Genomic DNA, 23864 nt, shown 5'->3' with positions numbered 1-23864 from the left:
GAACTGCTGCCTATGGGGTTTTTCACAGAAGAGTAGATAAAAAGGAGCCAGTGATGATAATTTTCATTATCCAATTATTGAATGTGTCTCCATAACACTTAATACATCATGTTTCTCTGCACCGTCATTCACTATTTAGGGCCAGGGTGAATAGCAGGAAAAAAGCGAGCAGATGATGATAAAGAGAAGGGAGACAGATTTGTGTGACTTGTGTAAGTCACTTGGCCTCTCTAATCCTTTGTCCTTATCTGTAAGAAAGCAGTGGTACCCAGGCTGCTGTGAGGATCACATGAGACCCTGCGAGGGTCTAGCACAGGGCTTGGCCCATACCAAGCAGTCATTAAGATGATGTTAGCTTGGATTATGAATTCAAGACGCTGCAGCTACATTTTCTATACCTTCTTAAACATCAATCTAAGTCAATTTTAATTAATATGATTTTACTAGGAGAAATGCCTCTAAAAACGTAAGAATTCTATTTGAAGTCTACAGCAATGATTACATTACTCTGATATTTTAACTTTCTCTTTACGATTTCAAGCAATTAAAATTAAAATTTATGTTTTCAACAAGTGCTATTCACCCTCTACCCTTTGCCAGTCACTGTGGAGGACACAGGAGAAATGGATAAGCTATCACTCAAAACAGCTTCGCTGTGTCAGTGGGTATACATCAATTATTCACACTCACCAACAGAACAAGCAAAGCTGGGAGAATGTGCTGACAAGAAAGAAAATGAAGAGTGGGAGGGTGGACAGACGAGAATTGATCTTAAACTTTATAAAACATGTCTTGGCCAAGCTTAGTCGGTAGGGGAAATATGTGGAAAGAACGCTAGACCAAACAGGGAATAATATTATAAATAAGAAAAAAATCCAAAGGTCACAGTGGACCACTAGCCAAAATGGGTTCCCAGCAAACAAACAAACAAAAAATGTAATGAAATGCTAACATTGAAGAAAGAAATGAGATTCGGTTCTTATCTGTCAGAATGGCAAAGATTCAAAGAGCAAAATATTCAGAGTTTTTATGGGTGTAGTATGGAGTTGGTCTGATGTGTGGCTAGCAAAAAGGGAAACTGGTATAATTCTTCCAGAGAATAGTCTGGTAATTATTTTCAAAATTGGCAAATATTTAAATTTTGCAAAGACTTAAAAAATATGTATACTCATTGGCTCAATAATTCCGTTCTAGGCACCAATACTAACAAAAAGTATTCAAAAACTTAAATAGATAGTGTACTGCAATATAATTAGTGGAACACCTCAGGCAGCATCACCTCAGACACTAGGATATGGTTATAAAAATCATAATCCATATTTTAGACAGAATATAATGAAGCATAAAAATTCTGCTTATCAAAAAAAATTAGTGACATGGAGAAATGCTTGTACAACTCCGCTGACTGAGAAGAGCAGGACAGGTAGGCAGATGATACACACAGTGGAAAGACACATCCCAACTGTTAGGAATTCACTGTGGTTGGCTAGGATCTGAACAAGTTGTATTGACTTTGTGATGATTTTTAAACATTTTCTCTACCATGAGCATTTTTTATTGTTTATCATTTGTGCTAAAGAATAAGATGCATTTTTTGCAATTCAGGAATAAAGAGGACAGTGAGGGTATTCCAGGGTGCTGTTCCTTCCCTAACCAGGAGCACGATACAGTCACAGGCCCCTGCCCTCCTTCAGCGGCCTTGCCTCAGAATGGGATGAAGCCAACCTTCTCTGACCAGCACCACCTCGGGCGGCCCCTGGACGCTCCACCTGCCCCTGTGTGTGGTACCGGCCCTGCGACACCTTTAACAAGGATGCCTGCAAGCTCCCTCCTCCTTCCTTCCCTGTCCTGTGGCTTCCCAGGCCCAGATGTACCCTGCCTGGGTGTGGGGGGCCACACATCAGAGCAGTCTGAGGCTGTGGGCTTCCCACTGGAGCAGGGTCATGGGAAACGGTAAGAGGATTGAGTTCAGAGCCTGTAAGAGAATATGGTAGAAAAGGTTACATCAGTGGGGGTGTCTGATGGCATCTTCCATTTATTGAGAATGTGGGCAAGACAGAGTAGCCATTATGATCCCATTTTACAGGTGAGGAAACTGAGGTCAGACAGGCTAGCTGCCTTGCCCTGGGTCACAACAGGAAGGAAGCAAATGCAGGTGTGTCTGTGGTGACATAAGCTGAGAGAAGCATTCTCAGGGGTGGTCTGACAGAATTCCCAGGCCAGGGAGCTGTCCTCTATCCTGTCAGGTCAAAGGAGGGGACAAGAAGGCTCTCCTGCAGCATTTGAGGCAGCTCCAAAGAAAAGACTCTCCCAGAGCAGAGTGTGCTACCAAACACTGGAACAGCCCAGAGACCGTCCCTGTCTCTTTGAGATTTCGCATTTCAGAGAAACTCTCAACGGCCTGGCTTCCCCATGGCCTCGTACTCTGTGATTCTCTTTGTCAGCTGCTAAATCAATAAATCCGCCAAGTTGTTAGGATGTCAATAATGGCTTTGGGTCTCCACTCCCACAGAGGGAATTTACTCTGAATTTCTAATTATCAGTCATATTTTCCTGAAGACAACAGAAGTGGTTGTTACATTTACCTATTTTTATGAATGCTTTTTCAAGAGTGGTTAACCTACGTTTGTATTTAAATAAAGATCTGTTTTTGCAAAACAAAAATTTTATGAGATAATCGCTTCAACTATATATGTACATAATTAAGAAATGGTTCAGGCTCAGCACATTGAGAGCACTGCAGTCTTGCAGTATATTTCATAGGGAAAAAAAAAGTTCACAGATTTAGCCATTCTCAGTCCTGTTTTCTGGGGTCACTGAGTCAGGGTGCCTGGCATGCATGGGTTCATGCACACACACGCAGAGGGCTGGGGAGAAGGGTGTGGTATCCACAGAGGGCAGCCCGGATCACAGAGCTGCCCATGAACAGGAGCAGCTAGCTGCTTTAAGACAGCGCTCTGTAAAGCTACTTTTCGGCAGGGACAAATACTCAGAGCATGCTCTGAAAGGACTTACACACAGCAGGGCAGCGGCATTCTGCACCTGGTCTTCTTTCCATTCTCCCGGAATCCCCCCAAAGTAACAAAGACTGAAGCAATTCGTATTTCACTTAGCCAATGGATTGATGAAAAATTTTCATATATCTGTAGCTATTAAACTCATTAATCACATCCATCAAAATTCTATGAGGAGTTAACTTTCTTCACATCATTCTTAGTCCTAATACGTTTCCTTAGCATGTGATAGCAAATGTTCAAGCGTGTCCAAACATGGCATATAAAACACAAGCTTTAGGTCTTTAATAAAATCTAGTCCTATCAAGTCATGTTTCAATTACCATCAAACCTTTCAACCTCTGTTAATTCAAAGTAACTTCTTTAGGCAAGTCATGGAAATAGCCTAGGCTGCCCTCAGATCTCCGTCCAGCCTTGTTAGTAACTTTCCATGTCTTGTCTGGTTTTTAAGATGCTTGCCCCAATGCTGCTGCCAGCTACTTGCTCTCTCCTCATCCTTCAATGTCAGATCTCCGTGATGATGGAAAATCCCCCACATTCCCTTTTGACACATTAAGGATCTTTCTAGGATCAGAACTTGCAACCTGGGGTTCATGTTCTTTTTAAAAGGTTCTGGGAGAGAACAGTGTTTCTGTTGTAATTCTATGTATTTCTTTTTATGCACCTGAAAATTATTCTGAGAAGGGACTGTAGGCTTCATTAGACTTCCCAAATTATAGATGGCATTAAAAAAAAGGAATCAGGAAAGTGTGAAATTAGGCTAAAATTCCTGACTGACGCACAATCAAGTTTTCAGAGTAACAGCAGGATCTCTGGAGTCTGTAAGCAAATACTATGCTATTTGTGGGGACCGTGGGGCCAGTGAGGTTCAGCACCTCTCAGTATTGTCAGATGTCACCGAGACCCGAGGGAAGCGCCAAAACCAAGCCCTGAATTGTCTGCAAACCATCCGCTTTGCTGCTTCCGAGTCTTTACTAGAATGCTTAGGCTGATCTTAAAATTCACAGACAGTTAGAGATAAATGAGCACTCTCACATAAGTTCCCAAAATGCCTTTTCTTCTTTCAGTTGAAACATTCTGCTCCCAATTTCAAGTTACCAAGGGAAAACGATGATAAGAATCACAAAGACTGGATAAGAATATTTAGCCCGGGCCGGGCGCGGTGGCTCAAGCCTGTAATCCCAGCACTTTGGGAGGCTGAGGCGGGTGGATCACAAGGTCAAGAGATCAAGACCATCCTGGTCAACATGGTGAAACCCCGTCTCTACTAAAACTACAAAAAATTAGCTGGGCATGGTGGCACGTGCCTGTAATCCCAGCTACTCAGGAGGCTGAGGCAGGAGAATTGCCTGAACCCGGGAGGCGGAGGTTGCAGTGAGCCAAGATCGCGCCATTGCACTCCAGCCTGGGTAACAAGGGCGAAACTCCGTCTCAAAAAAAAAAAAAAAAAAAAAAAAAAAGAATATTTAGCCCTTCAAAGTGTCTCACAGGGTCTTGCAAATGTTAATGCAAAAAAATCAGAACTCCACTCAAATGCGGAATACCAGCTTAAAAAATTCAGAGCATCTGATGCCTGATCGACTAATTGATTTATTTACTGAAACAACAAAAAACAGAGTGCACTGGAGACTGGAAACTGCCTGTATGAGGGACTGTTTCCTAATTCCAGTGGACAGCCATAATTTTCCCTATGCTAATTTGGGCTTTGCCCTAACGTAATTAAAACTGTAGTCAACAGTCTCAGGACCTCCTTTTTCCACTCTATAAACAAGGCTGTAAAATCATCTCATTACTTTACCCAGGAAATCTAACAGAAACAGGTCTTAAAGGAAGTTACCTTTAAAGAGGGTCTATTTTATTTTAACAGAGGATTAAAAAAAAATTCACCTGTAGTCATTCTAAAGGTCCACCTGGGATACGTACAATAAACACATAACACAATGTCATAAAATGTAAAATCAAGCATAGTATCTTGGATAATTGTAAACTATTATTTCCAAAAAATTGTTCAGAAAATCACAAAACATTCACACTTTCAAAATAACTTCATGTATTCATAAATATATATTTTAAATTAAGCAGTATAGCACATTTGGATGTTTTGTAAAATGTACCTACCTTCTTAAAAATGGTCTGTTATTTCGATGTTCTTTTTAATGCACTGATTTTTTTTGGAAAAAATAGATAAGATTGTATTCAAGTTATTCAAGATTTACACATAATATTTGATTCAACAAACATGAATATAAATAAAGATGAAAATAAGAACAAAAAAAGATAGCATTTTGGGTTACAAAATCAAGTAACTTCTATTCACGTTGCTAAAAAATAGGGCACATCAAACCCTCAATTTTATAATTCCTTTCTATAGCAGCCGTATTTCAGCAGATTCCAATCCTGGAGGCCAGAGAAAGAAAAATCTCTATAAGGTGAAAGCTCTTGGTACACAGATTTTTAATATATTATTGAACACACCTCGAGAAATAAAAACTGAACTTCTGAAATACAGTTCCTATGGTACATATGAGTCAAATCTTCTAATACAAATATTTCAAATTATGAAAATACCAAACCAAAGAGTATTTTTGAAAATGGCTTGGCCCAATTCTGGGCAACCTTCCATTTTCTTCTGCACTTTCCAACTAAAAGCCAAATGCCTCTCACCTTCATGCAGCAAAACTACAGGCCTGCAACAAACACAGTTTTCTTTCTCCTCCACTCAGTGTCCGCTTTTGCTGCTGATTTTTCACATTTCTACAAATGTCACGAAGGTATGGTGGCCTTGGAAATAACTGACCAGACCCCTACTCAAGACTGCATGCCCCTTGACTTGAGTCACCATTAAATTGGTTTCATTACCAGGAATCAGGCTCTATTTAGGATTGTACCTATGCAGATGTACCTCCGCTTTAATCTCTATATGCTGTCTACTAGAAACTTATGCAAGAAAACACATCAGACCAAACACCCCAGAGCACAGCGAACCGACAGGCCCTTGCTTTCTAATCCCCGCAAACCAACCATCGCTAGGAAGAAGTCTTACTCACAGTGCAGAGAGAGTAGGTATTTTATTGAAGATAAATATATAATAGAACAAACCAAATTACCACCATTTGAGTTACGAGAACACTCAATTCTCAGCATGGATGTCCCACAAATCAAGTCAACATTTGCATGTCCCGTTACCAGCAGCCACTTGCCGAGTCTCTCTTTGCCTCCACGGGGACTGGCTGGCATCCCTGATGCTAAGGAGCCAACGAAGAACCTCCAAATGTCCGACATTCACAAACCCATCTTTTGCTTTGACCTGACCCTTCAACCGCTCACAGTCTGCTGCCTTTTCTGAGACACACATCCAGGCACCGTCAGGGATAGTTAGAGAATCTGAAAATTCAGAAGTGCTCCAAAAAGCCTTTCCAAAAGTAATCCACAGCACTCAACAGTGAATTTAGAAACCCCAATTTTTTTCTGAGTTTGAAGTTTTTAAGCCTTGCGGATGGTTGGAGTAGGAAAAAGGAAATTTACTAGGCAGTGCAAAGGAAATCTTGTTGTCCTCTATTGTGGCAGTGGGGGTGTTGCCCAACCCTAACTTATCTGCCTTGATAAAGGAAACCAAAGAAAAGAGTAACAAGAACAAGATTTTGTCAAATTAAAAGGAACCCTTTCCTTACCTTAATAGTGCTGGCCATAATGCAATCAAGTTTATTGATCGTTAATAAATGTTAATAATAATTATTGCTTCTCTCTGACCAGAAAGTAGTTTTGATGAGGTTGTTTAGAGCGGATGAGATTGTGCTAAGTCTGGGAAATGAAGTCAGCCAATGGCAGGAAGAGGTTTCTATTGGTCCTGGCTGTCCAGCCCAAAGAAACAGGATATTTGGGAGTGGAGAGATAAGAGACCCTGAAAACAATGTTGTTTTTCTTGATGATATGCAGCCAGGAGATTTTTTTTTTTAATTCTTTTTTAAAAAGGCATCAATTGGGATGGGGACTGCCACAGCAGGTGTGACCGGTGTGCCACTGTGTGACACACGGGTCTGAGACCCAGGCAGGACGCAGATGTGATGGGGCACCGCATGGCTTCACACAAGCTGCGAGCACCTTGGAGCCAAGGCATTGAGGGCGCCCCACTGCCCTGGCGCCAGCCCTTTGCAGCCCAATTCTTCACAACATTTCTTACTAGGTCCAATTCTGACTAGGACAGAGGACTTGGACTCCTTTCTCCTACAAGGAAACTTTGCAGGCGGAGTCTACTTCATGTTAATCGATGGCCATGTTTAGTAACAGCCATTTATTTACTGCCTAATTTTTAACAACCTATATTTATTCAACATTTCATATAAGTGTTCCAGAACAGTTTCATTTTCTCCTTCCAAATACACGCAGTTCTTGTTTGTTCTACCACAAAGTTGCTGAAAACGCAAAGACTCTAGGCTTAAAGTGAACAAGAAAAATAAAGAGGAAAAATAAACCTACTCAAGTCTTGTTTTCAAGTATTTATTTAAAATCCAAATTAACTAAAATTACTACAAATGTCCCAGAATGTCAGTCAGCTGGCCTCACTCTGACAAATATCCATGTTGCAGACAACAGATCCTCACAGACCTTTTGACTACCCAGAGATGCCATGTGAGGGCCCCATTACATGTTTAAAATCCAAGCTATAAGTTCAGGGTCACACGTCTGTTTTCTCCTCGAAGGAAGTACAGCTAATGCAGGCCTGAACATTCCTTAGAGGGTTTCAGGACTCTAATTACTCATTTTCAGGAAACTGCTTGGAAGAAACATTTTGCTTTGAATCTAGCTACAGGAACGCAGGACCCATAAAGAGGTGTGGTCTCAATAGGGGACCCCGAGAACACAATAGACCAAATCCTGAGTCATCCAGCAATTCCTGGTTTCAGGGGCAGATGTTCAATAGATGGATTTCACTTAGAATTTCGGCTGGCATGTGTCAGAGCTCTGTCCACCAGCCCAGGTCATTCTGGCTTTTATTTACCTCTGACTTATCACCTTGTGTCAGGGTAGAAGGAGGAGGAGGAGAACGTTAAGGAGGGAAATGGGGAAGAAGGAGAGGATGAGGAGGAGGAGGAGGGAGGAAGAGGGCAAGAAAAAAGGAAGAAGAAGGAGAAAGGAAGGAAGAGAGAGAAAGAAGGAAGGGAGGGAAGGAGAGAGGGAAGGAAGAGAGAAAGGAGGGAAGCAGGGAAGAAGGGAACGAGGAAAGGAGAGAAGAAGGGAAAGAAGAAAAGAAAGAAGGGAGGGAGGGAAGAAGAGAAAGAAGGAAAAGAAAAGAAAGAGAGTATATTTTAAGAAAATCATTCCGTGAAAATCAGTCCCTAAGCTGTCAGCACCTACATTTTGAGGGGTGTTGACTTCTGCTCCTTTCATCTCTGAACAATGAATAAGATGGCAGGCTGATTAAAATTTTGTTTCCTCGAAAATTTCAAAGTCCTGAGCTGTTTTATCTGGGCAGCTTCCACTAGAATTCCGGAGTGCTGATGAGAAAAGCTCTCTTAGCTTCCCTGAGACTCCTTGCTTTTTTTTCTGTCCTAAGAAGCATCAATGTGGAATGGTAACTGTGGCCTCCACAACACGTGACACCCTGTTATGCATTCACCAAACACCAGCTTTAAATAAGATGAACGCTTTGCTGACAAAATAGCCACGGGAGAAAATCCTGTGTGGTCCTACCTCACCCACGCCTCCTGTTGCTAACCCAGCCCTCAGTTGTTCCCTGCAGCAGGAAAGATCAACTTTTCTACGGGGACCTAAAGCTTCAGTGATGGTTTGACCTTAACTGTGAACAGTGGGATTTCTTGCATCTCTATTTGGAAACAGCTTCCAACTTACAGAAAAGCTACAAGATAATACACAAAACTCCTAATACCCTTCGCCTGGGTAACTCTGTGTCTGCTGGTGCCAGTGTACATCATTTGCTCAGCTTTCTCTCACATGTGCTCTCTCTCTCTCAATCTCTGTCTTCTATATTTATTTATATATAACATCGATGCATGCATTTACCCTTCATCTTCTAACTAATAAAAATATTGTTTTATAAGAGACAAATTTCTTCACTGGATACTAAAAAAAAGAAAAACAGATGGTATTATTTGATCAACGTCCTGAATATTCGATCCATAAATTTCACCGGATCTAATTTTGGAAATGCATAAAACATAGTAATCTAATAAAAAGTTAATTTGGGGATAATGAGTTGTAAATTCTGCTCCAAAATTTTACAAAGGAAACTCTTCCTCATTTCGAATGACAAAATGTCTGATTAATTCCTTTCGTCTTCAAAGAGAGTAATTCTTGATGTCCCAAATGGCATAATAGCATCCAAGCCTGGTAATCTTTGATTATTTAATGCAAAGTGTTTAAAAAAAAAACCCTCGGACTCTTGATAGCACAAGGCACATCTATTAACTAGAATACAGTAGTGCAGAAACCATTTCCCAAACGTTATCCTACAGGGAAATTATCTGAAGATATAGATACGACTTCATCTTTCCTCACCTGTACCCCAAGTTTATACTATTAAATGGCCTCAGCCCTAGAGCACCCAGCAGCCTAAGAACCAGGATGCCTTTCCCACCTGATACTTCCACTCCCTAGGGAAAGATGGCCTCCAGGTCACCACACAAACCAAGTTAGGGGGCAGCCCAGCACACGACCCTACCTGAGGCCCATCCTGCCATGAGCTCATCAGGACAGGATCCTTTTTCACCCTCCTTGAGACGCAGCAAACACCACACTGGACCAGCTCAACCCACTCAGTGGCTGTGGACAGCAGAACCTATGAAGAAACTGCACATTTCAATGGCGTGTTTCTCCACTACAAACCCATCTCCTGTGAATTTGCCAAACCCTTCACAAGTCTGCTCACATTTTACTCCAAAATAGAAACAAAATAACATAAAATAAATATACCATAAACTCACTGTCACAATAAAACAAGCACTATTATTTATTTATCCTAAAATCATTTCCTTTTTCTTTGTTTTTTTTTTTTTTTTTTGGCAGTCTAGCTCTGTCACCAGGCTGGAATACAGCGGCATGATCTCGGCTCACTGAAACCTCCACCTCCCAGGTTCAAGCGATTCTCCTGCCTCAGCCTCCTGAGTATTTGGGACTACAGGCATGCACCACCATGCCCAGTTAATTTTTGTATTTTTAGTAGAGCCAGGGTTTCACTATGTTGGCCAGGATGGGCTCAACATCTTGACCTCGTGATCTGCCTGCCTCGGCCTCCCAGAGTGCTGGGATTACAGGTGTGAGCCACCATGCCAGGCCCATTTCTTCCCATTTTCTAAAGATTGGACAAGTTTTCATCCTTATTCTCTTACTAAATTCTCTGTGTGAAATACGGGAAGGAAGGTCAGGAGCTGAGAACACTCTGAATGACAGCCACATGGTTCTCGGTGTGATACATGAGCAGAGCAAAGAGAGGGGACCCTTCTGAACCTCCACATCTGTGGGGACACAACAGAAGATTCACTCATGACTCATTCATGTCTTTATCCCTGTGTTAAGCATCCACACAATGGAATGCCCAACCTCCTCAAAAACACTGCAGGAAAATGATATAGTAGATGAATACTTAGCAATATGGAAAACTGCTCTGATATGCTACCTGGTTAGTTAAAAATCACAGTATATAGGATAATTATATCACAGACCCATTTTGTTAAAATAAAAAGGCAGGTGAGGGTGGCCATGCCTTCTGTTCCAAGGCATTTGTGAACTGGAGGAATAGACACCATGAGTGAAGCTCACGTTCCCAAGTTGAAAAATGAAATTGAGTGGTGGCAGACATATCCAAGGAATATTATGAGGACTTGATCCCTTTATGAATCTTGTGATAGAGGAATGTGTGGAGATGTCAACTAGTTGGCAGCAGAACAATATTGGAATGGTGGTAATACAAGGAAATAGTATCGTCATGTTAGAAACCTTGGAATGAGTATAAATAATGGCTGTTCAGCAGAGAAACCCATGTCTCCTCTCCAAAGAGCCTGTTTTACTGTGATGTAAAAATTAGGTCATGTATGTTTTCATATTAGATCTTTAGCTAAATAAGCCTTTGTCGGGTAGGTGGCGGTAGCTCATGCCTGTAATCCCAGCACTTTGGGAGGTGGAGGAGGGCGGATCATGATGTCAGGAGTTCAAGACCAGCCTGACCCACATAGTGAAACCCAGTCTCTACTAAAAATACAAAAATTAGCTGGATGGTGGTACATGCCTACAGTCCCAGCTACTCAGGAGGCTGAAGCAAAAGAATCACTTGAACCCAGAAGGTAGAGGTTGCAGTGAGCTGAGATTGCACCACTGCACTCCAGCCTAGGAAACAAAGTGAGATTTTGTCTCAGAAAAAATAAAAAATAAGTTTTTGTCATAATCAAAATACAAAAAAAAATTAAAAGGCAAAGTAAAAATCCTGACAGCTATATATTATAATACTAATGGCAGAGAATCCTTTTGGCTTTTTCCCCTCATTTTCTTTGGTTCACTGATATTTTCAAAAAATAAATTTGTAATAAACATAAATTATATCCTAATATAAAAATGTGTCAGTAACATGCAACGTTGTATATTTATGTAACTATCTGAAAAATACAGGCCTGTTCTGCACAAAGTACAGCCCAGGATACTCTTAGGGTCAAACCTTTTAAATGTCTACAGCAGGCACAGAGAAGCTCTTTTTTTTTTTTTTTTTTTTGGCATTTTATTAAGAAAACCCAGAAACGCTCATGAGATTTGTGGAGGTCATCTATGCAACATCAATCCATTCAGGTGATATTAATGGCATGCCTTTTCCTGCCAGGAACTCCAGTAGGCACTCAGGAAGCCAGGATTACGGGGCTCTATATAGTCACCGCCTGTCTCGGCATTCGGAAAGCCTATCTCAGTCTCCTCAAATTCTACACACATAAAACTTCAGAGCTTGGACGCGACCCATGGAACGCAGGTTTTAAAGGACAAAACAATAGGACAAAAGTGCTGTATACTGTCCCTAAGATGACACATGAATTTAAAATACATAGTGTTTGGATTATTCATGAGAGCCCTGCAAGAACAACGGCCCAAGGATTTTTGCCAGGCACATGCCTGAGATTGCAGATAAGAATCAAGCATCTGGGGCTGCCCACACAATGGAAAACTCCATCGCTCCGTGGAACTTTTCCACCGGCATCAGTTGGAGGATTTGCCTGAGAACATATGCGGCTCTAAGGCACTTGAAGCCCTCAAGGTCACCCATTCAGTGCTGTTTAAGGACGGTTTTTCTGTTCACAGCATACTTCATGATTACGGCTTCACTCCATTGGATAAAACTACGTGAGTATGTGTGTACGAGCGTGTGAGTGTATGAGCCTGTGTATGGAGGGGGAGTGCCATATCCTCCAGCAGCACATTAAGAAATAATCCAATTACAATTTAAATAACCATTGTTTCAACACTTTCTCTAAGTAGTTAATGTCTTCTTCAGTCTCTTGGTTGATCTGAACTAATAGAAACAAGGAAACTGTTATCACATACCAAATCCTCAACTTCTCAACACCAAGCTGCAATTTCCCCAAAATTGAAGCACACGTCAGTTCAGTTCTATAAGCTCATATGGAGCAATGATTTCAATAAACACAATTTCATAAGCATCCCACATATTCTCAAGTTTATGCCAATTTTGCTCTTACTCAACTCCATATGACTTTAAAAATGCAGGAATATTAAAACCATTATCAAGGACTCCAAATATGTTAATGTATTATCTGTGGTTTAAAAAAAAAAAAACCTAAGAGGAGAAATTATTTTTTCACAATTATTTAGGTTAAAAGAACTTTTAAGTGTATTGTTCCAATTATTAGACTTTTCTACATAATTTGGAAACCACAAAATGAATTTCAACTTCTTTATCTATATAACTGGGTGTATCTGAGCATAGATGTTATAAACGTCTTGTTGCCATTGGTGACCATGAGGCTTTGTATGCCTACAGGACATGTAATTAAGATTCACAAAAGCATCTGGCCATCTCCCCAGAGACTGGCATCCCCTCTGCCCCCAACTCAGATCCAAAGTGTCCTTTCCCAAGCACCGTCCCCTGTCACCATCCTTGGTCAAACTGAGAATTTATCCCAGGTCATTGAAATTAATTTTGATTTTGATTTCTAGTTTGAATTTTAAATGATTTTTTAAGAGTTGTGTCTGTCTCACCTATAAGATACTAAAGAGCATCACTTAATTTTGTCTTAATCTGTCATTACTTTATGAATTATTTTTAAAGAAAATACAGGTTACTTCTTAAAGATAATAAGTGGCACTATGATAGTATTCAATTGATAGAAATTTACAGAGAAGCCTGCATTAATGTTTCCTGCTGTTTTCTAAAGTTGGCTTTTAGTTTTAGGTTGAGGTGGACTTTAATTCAACATCGCCTCATTCGATGATTTATTTGCTAATCTATTTCTATCACAAATGGAATCAGAAATGAACCAAAGGCAAAAAATAATTGCCACAGGTTCATTCCTATTTGTATGAGTATCACCAGGCTTCCTGCAGATGCGATGAACCCCTACACCCATGCTTGAAGTCAGGAGCACAGAACACTGGGAGTCTGTCTCCGAGCCGTAGCTGCTACATGGTACACTCTACATGGCATCCTCTCCACCGGAGCCCTCCTCGGCCCTCGCCCCCTCTCTATACCTGACCTCTCCCCACTGTATTCTCTCCCACTGCAAGCAACGCAGAGGACACAGAGGTGCAGCTGAAGTGAAGGCAGGTCAGTTCTGTTCCAATTCTCTCATATGCAAAGGTGTTCAATCCTGTTAAATGCACAAACTTGAACTGAAACGATGACGTCAGTAAATTGGTTGTTGTCATCTGAACCCACACAGATCTCAGCACATGTTTGGGAAAGGCTGCAGTGTTCAGGGAGTACTAGAAGTGTTTGTTCTGAGTGGACTAGCCATGATAAGCCAAAGAATATTATAGCCGATAGGAAGAAATCATGGCTGTCCCACGGCGCAGTTGCCTGAGGGAGACTATTCCATCCTTTATTCACAGCTACAAAAATAATCATGCCTCAAGGATTTTAGGAAGCAACCACCTCCTGCCCAAAGAACTACGCTGCATTGTTTGCTTGCCAGCTAGAAACCAGACGTGAGCCTCGCAGGGAAGTTCCCTTTGAATGGCTTGAATTGCTGTCACTAGAGGGCGCTAAACGTCCCTCAGAAAGGCCTTTAGAGAGATTTCCAGCATGCCTCATTCTTGACTTTAAATTCCTTGAATTGACGTTACTTTACAAAGTGGTCACATTTTTTACTTGTTAAAATTAAAATCTAACATTTATAATATAGAAATGTTTTTGAGATATTTGCATCGTTCATTATTATAGAACACAAAGAAATATACATGTTTTAGGAGCAAAGATGAATTACACAGATCTGAATACAAGATTAAAGGCATGAATCTGGGGGGTGAGATTTGACCGTGGAGATTGTATAATTGTTCTACACCACTGTTAATGATTTTGAAGCCTGAAAAATATTCCCCTTTACAATAATTTTAGATTGTTCAATACATTCCCATCATGAGTTGCATCAAACTGGTAAATGTAGAGAGTGTTTGTTTTCTCTGTACACAATACTGACGTCAGGACTAGTGCCTGCCTAAACTCGGACATTTCCAGAGCTAAGTGTTGTAGGAGGAATATGGATTACACTATAATATGTCAGATGTGAAACATACCCCATGGTCCATTCCTTTCAAAAACTGTAGTACTTTGGAATATGCATGGAGTATATCATTTTTAAAAACACATATACTTTATGTTTACATGAAGTAAAATAAGACTTAGCACTAAATATGCAGATTTTCTTGAAGATAGTCTTACTATACAATGACACTGACTTTTTGGTCATCAAAATGTTAAACACTTTAGCAAAATGCAGTGTGTTGGCAATGTTTGCTAAAAAATATAACCAATTTTGCAACTTTCTTCTTTCTGTCTTTGCTTGTACTTAAAAATATCTGCAGTATTTTCCTTCTTTCCCCCTTCCACTTTGGTTCCTACACCAAGGAATCGTGAGGTCAATGGGTGAGAGTTGTTTGTTTGTGTTCAGGGCTTTCGGGCGAGGCTGTGTGTGGGTAAGGCTCTGACCGACATCTGAAGAGGCTTCATCCACTGCGGTTTAGGGTACATTTTCCTCTCCCTCTGCCAGCAGAGCAGGGAGGCTCGTTTTCAGTGTGTTCTACAGAAGGATAATTAAGGCAGTGTTTCATCTGCTCGTCTGCTGTTTTTAAAGGGAAACAAACATACCCTTTGCATGTGATAGGCATCGCAAACTAGATGGGAGGAGGCCTGGACCCTGTAATAGTCATGCATCCCAGTCCCAGCTTCTCTGGGGTACAACTGCAGATAAAAGACACTGGCCCAAGCGACCCTGGGCTCAGCATTGCCAGCATCCACAGCACAAATTGCTGCTGATGAGCTGGCTTAGGTAGGAACTGAGGACTGTGAGTGTAGGGCTAACTTCTGCTTCACAAGAGAGGTCCACTGGTGTGCGCTGGAGATGGGGAGCCTTCGTGACATTTTTCCAAATGGAAGAGTCCTTGCATCACCCTGATAGCAGGGACCCCGGCTTCATCCCCAACTGCTTGGTGACCCCACTGTATCATTTAATTCATTTGTGCCAATTTTCCATTTTAAATCAACCAGTAACTTTGCAGGTTTATTCAAAGAAGAAACTAGAATGCACTGGAGATAGAGAAGAGCCATCTTCCTGGTGCCCCAGTGCCGACACTGGGAGGGGAGCCCCAGGGATTCCCTCGTGACTATGTCAGTGATGACACTCAATGAGCACTTGGTGAATAAATGAATGAGTGAATGAAGCTGGCTACAGAGCCCAGGAGTAGCAGAGACGGGCAATTCTGGCTGTGTCAGTGGCTAGTCCAGGAGAGCCTCTCAAGAGCACAGAGTCTGACTTAAACTTGGGACTTCCCCGGGATAGGTGAGGGCTTCTCTCAAGGGCAATGGCAGAAGGACTTGGAACAGGCCAAGCCAGTTTCAGTCCAGCCAGCTGTGGCTCCCCTGAAGGGATGTGGCCAGGCCCAGCTATGCCCAAAGCACCAGCCCATTCCTCAGTTCTGAACAGAACGTGCCCAGCATCTGTGCCTTCATCTGTTTTTAAACTGCCTGCTGACCATCCACAAAGTTAAGATGACAGCTAGGACTTAAGTTGTGAGGTACCAATGGCTCCCACATTACTCTCTCTCTGTCTCTCTCTCTCTCTGTCTCTCTCTCTGTCTCACACACACACACACACACATGCATGCATGTACACATACACAGACAGACATGCACATATACACATACACACACACAAACACACACACAGAGAAGCACACAGACCCACCAACACAGGCACACGCACACACACACGTACACACACAGAGATACATATATGAAAACACACAGGCATGAAGACAGACACACATAAACACACATACAAATACACATAAACACACATACAAATACACATAAACACACATATATACATACACTGACACACACATACATGCACACACACATACATAGACACAAAGACACACATAAACAGACACACACAGACATACACACACAGACACAGTAGCAAAAAAACACAAACCTAGACACAGGCATACACACACACAGAAGCACACAAACGCAAACACAGACACACACAGACATATACACACACACAGAAGCACAGACACATAAATGCACAGACACACACATACAAGTACACAGATACATATACACACACATACAAAGACACACATAAACACACATACACACGTCCACATATATATATATACACACAGAGACACAGACACACATAAAAACACAGACACACACACAACAGAGGGTATCGATATCTATGAATAGGTAAGACAGAGACAGAGTGGGAGGCCATGTGCTCCCCATCCCCCTTCTCCCCAATGTCACCACCTCTCTCCCAAGTCCAGCTGCAGACTCTGTGAGCTGTGGAAGTGGCTTTTTTGAGCCATTTTCTTAGATTGAGTCATTGGGAAGTATGGAAGGTATGTTTTCTCTAAGAGGCCTCCCAAATCTGTATCTTACGGGATTTCCATCTCAATAATTGACCTAATAGTACCTGTAAGCAAGTGGATAGTCAATTAAAAAAATACTGACTGTAAGAACAAATGAATGAATGAATGAATGAATGAGTGGGTGAGTATAAATCCTTTATTTTGCTGGCACAGCAATGAGTTTGCAGATTTATCTGGATATCAATATAAAAGAATAGTTTTCATATGTATACAACTTAGTCCTTGTAATTTTCCAAAGTAACTATGACTAAAATTATTTCCAACTTAACTATTTAGGCAACTGGGTTGGTTTCACAGGCACTTATTGGAAACAATTAGAACGGCATATTCACTGCATTCTAGACATTTGCCATATCACCACAGCAACTGTATTTCCCAAGATGGCCCAATAGCATTTCCCATCACACATAACCTTCTATAAAGTGACACTGACTTTGCTTCCATCAGAAAGTGAGGTCCGTGTTCCCACTCCTTGAATCTGAGTGGGGCTGTGACCACAGCAGAAGTTCAGCTATGTGGCTTCCAAAGCCACCTCGGAACGGTGATACAGCTTCCACCTGAATAGAGCTTCCACTTGGTTTTCTTAGGAACAGCCACTCTTAAACCTCAGCCATTATATGGGGAGAAAGCCCACGCCATGTGACGAGGCCATCTGTAGGTGTTCCGGGCATCAGTCCCAACCCAGAGCCAGCACCAACCCCCAGAGTTATAAACGAAGAAATGAAGGTCACTCCAGCCCCAACTGGCACTTGACTGTAAACCTATAAGAGACTTTAAGCAAATAATGTCTATCTCAGCCCAATCAAGTCCTGTAAACATGAGGTATTATAAATAATAAAGTGATCATTGTCCTTTTAAGCCACTGAGTCCTGGAGTGCTTTGTTATACAACAATCGGGCATTGGCATGCCATCAGAACATTCCTTACTCTAGAAGAAACTTTTGCAACGCTGCTACTGCAGAAAATACTCCTTCTGTATGATCATTCATCCATTTATCAAATCTTGACCAGCATTGGCTATATGCTAAGCATTGTGTCAGTCACTGGAGGTGCTGAAAACAGAAGCAACATTCAGCCAAACAAACAACAACTTGCATATTAGATAAAGAGAAAAGTATGCCAAAATTACAACAGTAGTTTGACCCAACAGAAAAAAACGTTAAGAAGTGAACATCAACAGTTCTTTCCTCTTTTTTTCACCCTTTTCCTTTCTCATCTCATTAAACGTGGAGGTGCCTCAGGGTCACTTTACCCCATGAGGGTAGACACCCTCCTCCCCCATCCCTAACTTTGGTCTTCACTCCACACCCAGTGCCAGCAGCTCCCCAGGCTCCATGATGCTGGTACCCCATTCTCTGGAAATATCTCTGCCCATCTACCTCAGATTACTTTCTCAAGGAGATGTGGAAAAACACCAATTTTCCCCTCTGGGACTTGCAGAGAAATGGGGATGGTAAATGAGAAGCAGAGGGAGAGGGTGGGGATTCATTACCTTGTGTTACTAAAAAGAAAAGCCCTAGTGTTTAGAAGGTGCTGTTATTATTTTCTCTGAAACATTAGCTCCTGGAAATCAGGGGCTCTGTCCCTAGCATGGTCTCTAAGGCTTCCAGGATGCCCCGGGGGCTTCCCTCAGTCAATTTTGACTCTAATAAGAGCCATCTGGAGGGCTGCAATGGTGGGCCTCGCTGACCACTGGACAGGGCCTTCGATGTGGGCGCAGGGACGTGCACAGGTTCACAGAGTGTGTCTCCCTTTCTGAGAACCAGAGTCCCGTGTGCTCCTTCCCCAAGGAAAGCAGGAGAAAGAAAACCCACAGTCCTGAGTGGGATTCTCCCCAGACTTCTGTAAAGCTTCTTTAAAGAAGTCAAGTTATAATTAAACTCACACAAGGAATTCCTGTAGACAACACGTTGCTGTTCCAATCCCAGAGAGCTAGGGCACCCAAAGCCCACCTCCCAGATGGAGCTAGGATTTGAGATATTGGATTCCACATTACTTAAAGTTATTTGAGCTTTTCATCAGGAATGGAAAACATCAATGTGTCTTACACATCACACTCTGTTTTACGGAATTCTTACACTGGGGAGCTCTTTTTATTTTACTATTTTTCTTTAACAGCCAGAACACTGGGAAGTTCACAAAGAAATTTTTCGACTGCCTTTAGTGACCCTTAACTCAAGAGGTTTTGCCTAATCTGTAATTTGGAGTTGAAAGTATTTCTGTACCTTTGGAGTGGGGAGCTTTTTGTCTTTAAAAGAGTGGAACGACACTAACAATAGGGCTATACATACATTGTGCCTCTTTGTCAGTTACTGCAAACCAAAAACAGATGTGAAGTATCAGTGGCTACCTCGTAGTGACCCATGGAAGCTGAGGCTAATCCAGATCATTCTTAATAACTCAAAACCGCCAACTTTCAACTGCCTAATTTTTTTCTCACTTACAAATGCAAAAAAAGAATTGACAGTACACATTGAAATCCATTTCCCTCTGACCACATACAGATTTTCTACGATAAGAGCCAGGGATAAAAGCTCACTCCATTAAATCACACAGCCATCATCTGAATATGCTTTAGTTTAGGTGATCCTCACCTTTAACAAACCAAGATCTGGAGGGAAGGTTTCTGATCTTTAACAAACCAAGATTTGAAAACTAGATATTCCTGTCATGACCTTTTCCCAACATTCAGTATGTAAGGGATTCACTGGATTATTAGACTGCTTGTAAATGTAAGAAAACATAGAAGGTTTAGAGTGAAAAAGTTAGCAATCGAACAGATGCTTCCCCAAAACTGAAAACCCGCTGAATTTTCAATAATTTTCCTGAATGTAAAGGTAATGAATATAAATGAAGAAGAAAATCAATAGATATATGAATGATTCATAAACTCTCAAATGAATCAATCACACCACCCTAAATTTGAACATTCTATCAATATTTTATCAACTTACTTAATTGATAAAATTAATAAAATTAATAAAATTGATAAAATTAAGATACAAGAACGATTTTAACATAAAACTAAATAAAAAATTGTTTCCAACATTGGATATTATGTATTGCCTAAGAGCAGGCATAAAGTGGAACGCCTATGGATGCAAAGCTAGACATTGATAGATTTTTAATACCTGCAAATACAGCAATTACACTGTCATGCTACACATGAAACTTCCTATTCCTACACTGAAATTAGACTTATACATATGTAGAGATCAAAGATAAGACACAATCATATCGTATTTCATCAAATCTAAGACTTTGGGTGTTAAGGTGTAAAGTACATCATGATTTAAAGTATCACTAGGAAAGAAAAAATAATTCTGCCAATCAGAATTCACCATAATACTTTCTAATCAATCACTTGTAAGACACATCCCAATATTTGGAAAGAATAAATGTGTTAAAATGAACACAAATTGGTACACTTGTGATACAACAAATCATCAAAACACTAAAATGTCACTTGCAATATACTACAGGGTTTTTCAACCTTGGAAGTATCGACATTTTGGGCTGGTTAATTATCTGTTGTGGGGGGCTGTGCTGTGCGCATGGCAGGATGTTTGCTAGCATTCCTGGCCTCTACCCATTGGATGCCAGTAGCACCTCCCTGACTCCCAGTTACAACAACCAAAACTGTCTTTAGACATGGCCAAATGTCCCTGAAGGTACAACCAAAAATTGTCCCAGTCGAGAACCACTGGAATAGAGCAATTCAATTTTATCAGCCTTGTAATGTGCTTCTGTGTGTGCAGTGTGTGCATGACAGTCAGCCAAATGAAGGTATATTGTCAGATGGGATATATTGACTGTAACACATCACATAAGCCAATAGCTGGCATATATATAAGAGTGTGTGCTGCTGTTTACAATAGCAAATACCTGGAACCAACCCAAATGCCAATTGATGATAGACTGGACAGGGAAAATGTGGTACATATACACCATGGAATATTATGCAGCCATCAAAAATGATGAGTTTGCGTCCTTTGTAGGGACATGGATGAACCTGGAAACCATCATTTTCAGCAAACTGACACAAGAGCAGAAAATCAAACACCGCATGTTCTCACTCATAGGTGGGTGTTGAACAATGAGAACACATGGACACAGGGAGGGGAGCACTACACACAGGGGTCTGTTGGGGGGGAAATGGGGGAGGGACGGGGGGTGGGGAGGTGGGGAGACATAGCATGGGGAGAAATGCCAGATATAGGTGAAGGGGAGGAAGACAGCAAATCACACTGCCATGTGTGTACCTATGCAACAATCTTGCATGTTCTTCACATGTACCCCCAAACCTAAAATGCAATAAAAAAATAAAAATAAATAAATAAAAATATAAGAAAAATAAAAGAGTGTGTGCTGGCCATCCTAACCCACACAATGCAAAAGAACCTGTATGACCACAAGTCAGCATCACAGGAGTTTACTATCCATAAGTGTAAACCATCCAAGGAAAGTGAAACAGATTACAGAAAATAAAAATAAATAAACCACCACACAGTATTTGGGCTTATCCAGATAACAATGAAAAAAATTAATATTTTGTAGCACTGGCAACAATATGGAGGAAAGAGCACTGACATTCCTGTATATTGGGAATAAAATAATGTATCCTTTGACTCCCCAATGGATATTCAAGAAATCCATTTTGAGAAATACTCACAATAGACAGAGTTATAGGTACAAAGAATGTCCACTATTACACTGTTCAGTAACAGTAATAACAAAATGAAAATAAATTGTATGTCTTTCAATCAGATATTGGATAATGATACTACACTGTATTAAGAAGAATGAGATAGATATTAATTCACTGCATAGAAAAGTGTCCAAAGTATAAAAAGTTTTAGAAAATTACTACACATGTATATTAGCATATGCAGAGAAAATATCTTAAAATACAAATTTCAGTTTTGAGGTTTGGATTATGGAGTAACTGCCCCCTTTTCAAGTCAAACAGTTGAGAAAATTTGGGATAAAACAAGTGTGTGCTACCTTTGTAATCAGAGAAAGTATTTTTAAATAATTCATATTATAGAAATACTGAAATGTAAAGCAAATTTAAATATATTAATTAAAACTTATAGTAGGCTACCAATTAGACTTTATAGAATACATAAATATATTAATACAGATACAAAAAGGTTGATGTTTATTGATTGAACCAAGAATATTTATTGAGCATTTACTTTATTAAATACACTGTTAGTAAAATAACAAGTGAAACTTGTTAAAAAAAAAAAAACTCCTAGGAAAAAAGAAATTTAAGCTGAGTCCACAAAAATAGAGAATATTCAGATTGTAAGGGAAATTCAGTAAAGGATTTGCTTCATCATGAAAGGAGCAAAGGAACTGCAGGGGAGGTTATGCTGAGAAATATATCAGTATGATGAAATATCTTGACATCTACAGACAAATATTTGTTGCTGATTCATTTGGGCATTGAAGATTCACAAGAATAATTCAAAACACATAATATAAAATCCTTCTGATTAGAGCACATTTTATGGCACTGCATAACGAGATGGCTGTAGGAGTCATTTACATTTTAATACTAACTTGAACTAGGTTTGGTTCTACAAATAAAACAGAAGAGTAAATATGAAGTGGAGCACATAATAATGTTACTGTTTCTGTGGGTGAGCTTCCATAGGAAAGAAGTAAAGGCATCAATCTCAAAAACATTAGAAAAACCCAGAGAAAGAAGAAGAAAAATAACAAAGATAAGAGCAAAATTAAGAAATTTGTAAATAAGCATATGGTAGAAAAGATAACAAAGCCATATCTGGTTATCTGAAAAGATTAGTTATGTATAGTGACTGGTGATTATAGAGAGAAAAGAGAGAAGGTTAAAATAACCAAAGTTAAATGCCCATCGACGATAGACTGGATAGGGAAAATGTGGCACATATACACCATGAAATATTATGCAGCCATCAGAAACGATGAGTTTGGGTCCTTTGTAGGGACATGGATGAACCTGGAAACCATCATTCTCAGCAAACTGACAGAAGAGCAGAAGATCAAGCACCGCATGTTCTCACTCATAGGCGGGTGTTGAACAATGAGAACACATGGACACAGGGAGGGGAGCACTACACACTGGGGTCCGTTGGGGGGAAATAGGGGAGGGAGGGTGGGGGGTGGGAAGCTGGGGAGAGATAGCAAGGGGAGAAATGCCAGATGTAGGTGATGGGGAGGAAGGCAGCAAATCACACTGCCACGTGTGTTCCTATGCAACAATTTTGCATGTTCTTCACATGTACCCCAAAATGTAAAATGCAATAAAATAAATAAATGGGAAAATAAAAAATAAAAAAAAAATAACCAAAGTCGACAATGAAAATGGGGCTATTACTACAGATGCTACAGACATTGGAAGGATAATAGAACATTCTGATCAATTTCCTAAAAATAAATGTGAAAATTTAGTTGAAATAGACAATATCCTTGGAAAATGTAATTTACTAAAACTGTCAAAAGAAGAAACACAAAGCCTAAATTTCTATAACTATTAAAGACATTGACTGAAAAATCTCAGACCTCTTAAAACTCTAAAAATAATAAAAAAGGAAAGTTCCAGGCTAGACTGATTTATCTGCAAATGCTAACATGCATTAAAAAAAAAAAAATGTGATGCCAGTCTTACATAAGCTTTTCAGATAAAAGAAAAGAAAGCTTGATACCAAAATGTCATTAGAAAATTATTGTAAAAGGGAAATTACAGGCCAG

At 40.4% G+C, this 23864-nt stretch overlaps 1 protein-coding gene across 6 annotated transcripts in view; it reads right to left on the bottom strand.

Annotated features, from left to right (window-relative positions):
* ERG (ETS transcription factor ERG) overlaps window positions 1-23864 on the bottom strand; it is a 282162-nt gene that overhangs the window by 108581 nt on the left and 149717 nt on the right. For 2 of the 6 annotated variants that reach the window (XM_032276874.1, XM_032276876.1), the window contains exon 1: window positions 6686-6926. The exons of the other annotated variants lie outside the window; for them this stretch is intronic. In XM_032276874.1, coding sequence (XP_032132765.1) covers window positions 6686-6703 — 18 coding nt within the window. In that variant the 5' untranslated portion in view covers window positions 6704-6926. Of the gene's footprint in view, window positions 1-6685; window positions 6927-23864 lie in introns of those variants that run through there. 6 annotated transcript variants of the gene reach the window in all.

The sequence above is a fragment of the Sapajus apella genome, unplaced genomic scaffold, assembly GCF_009761245.1.
Source record: "Sapajus apella isolate SASKATOON/1434 unplaced genomic scaffold, GSC_monkey_1.0 scaffold8, whole genome shotgun sequence".
NCBI classification, from domain to species: domain Eukaryota; kingdom Metazoa; phylum Chordata; class Mammalia; order Primates; family Cebidae; genus Sapajus; species Sapajus apella.
Note: the sequence above shows the minus strand (reverse complement) of the source record. Positions and strands in the feature narration are given on the sequence as shown.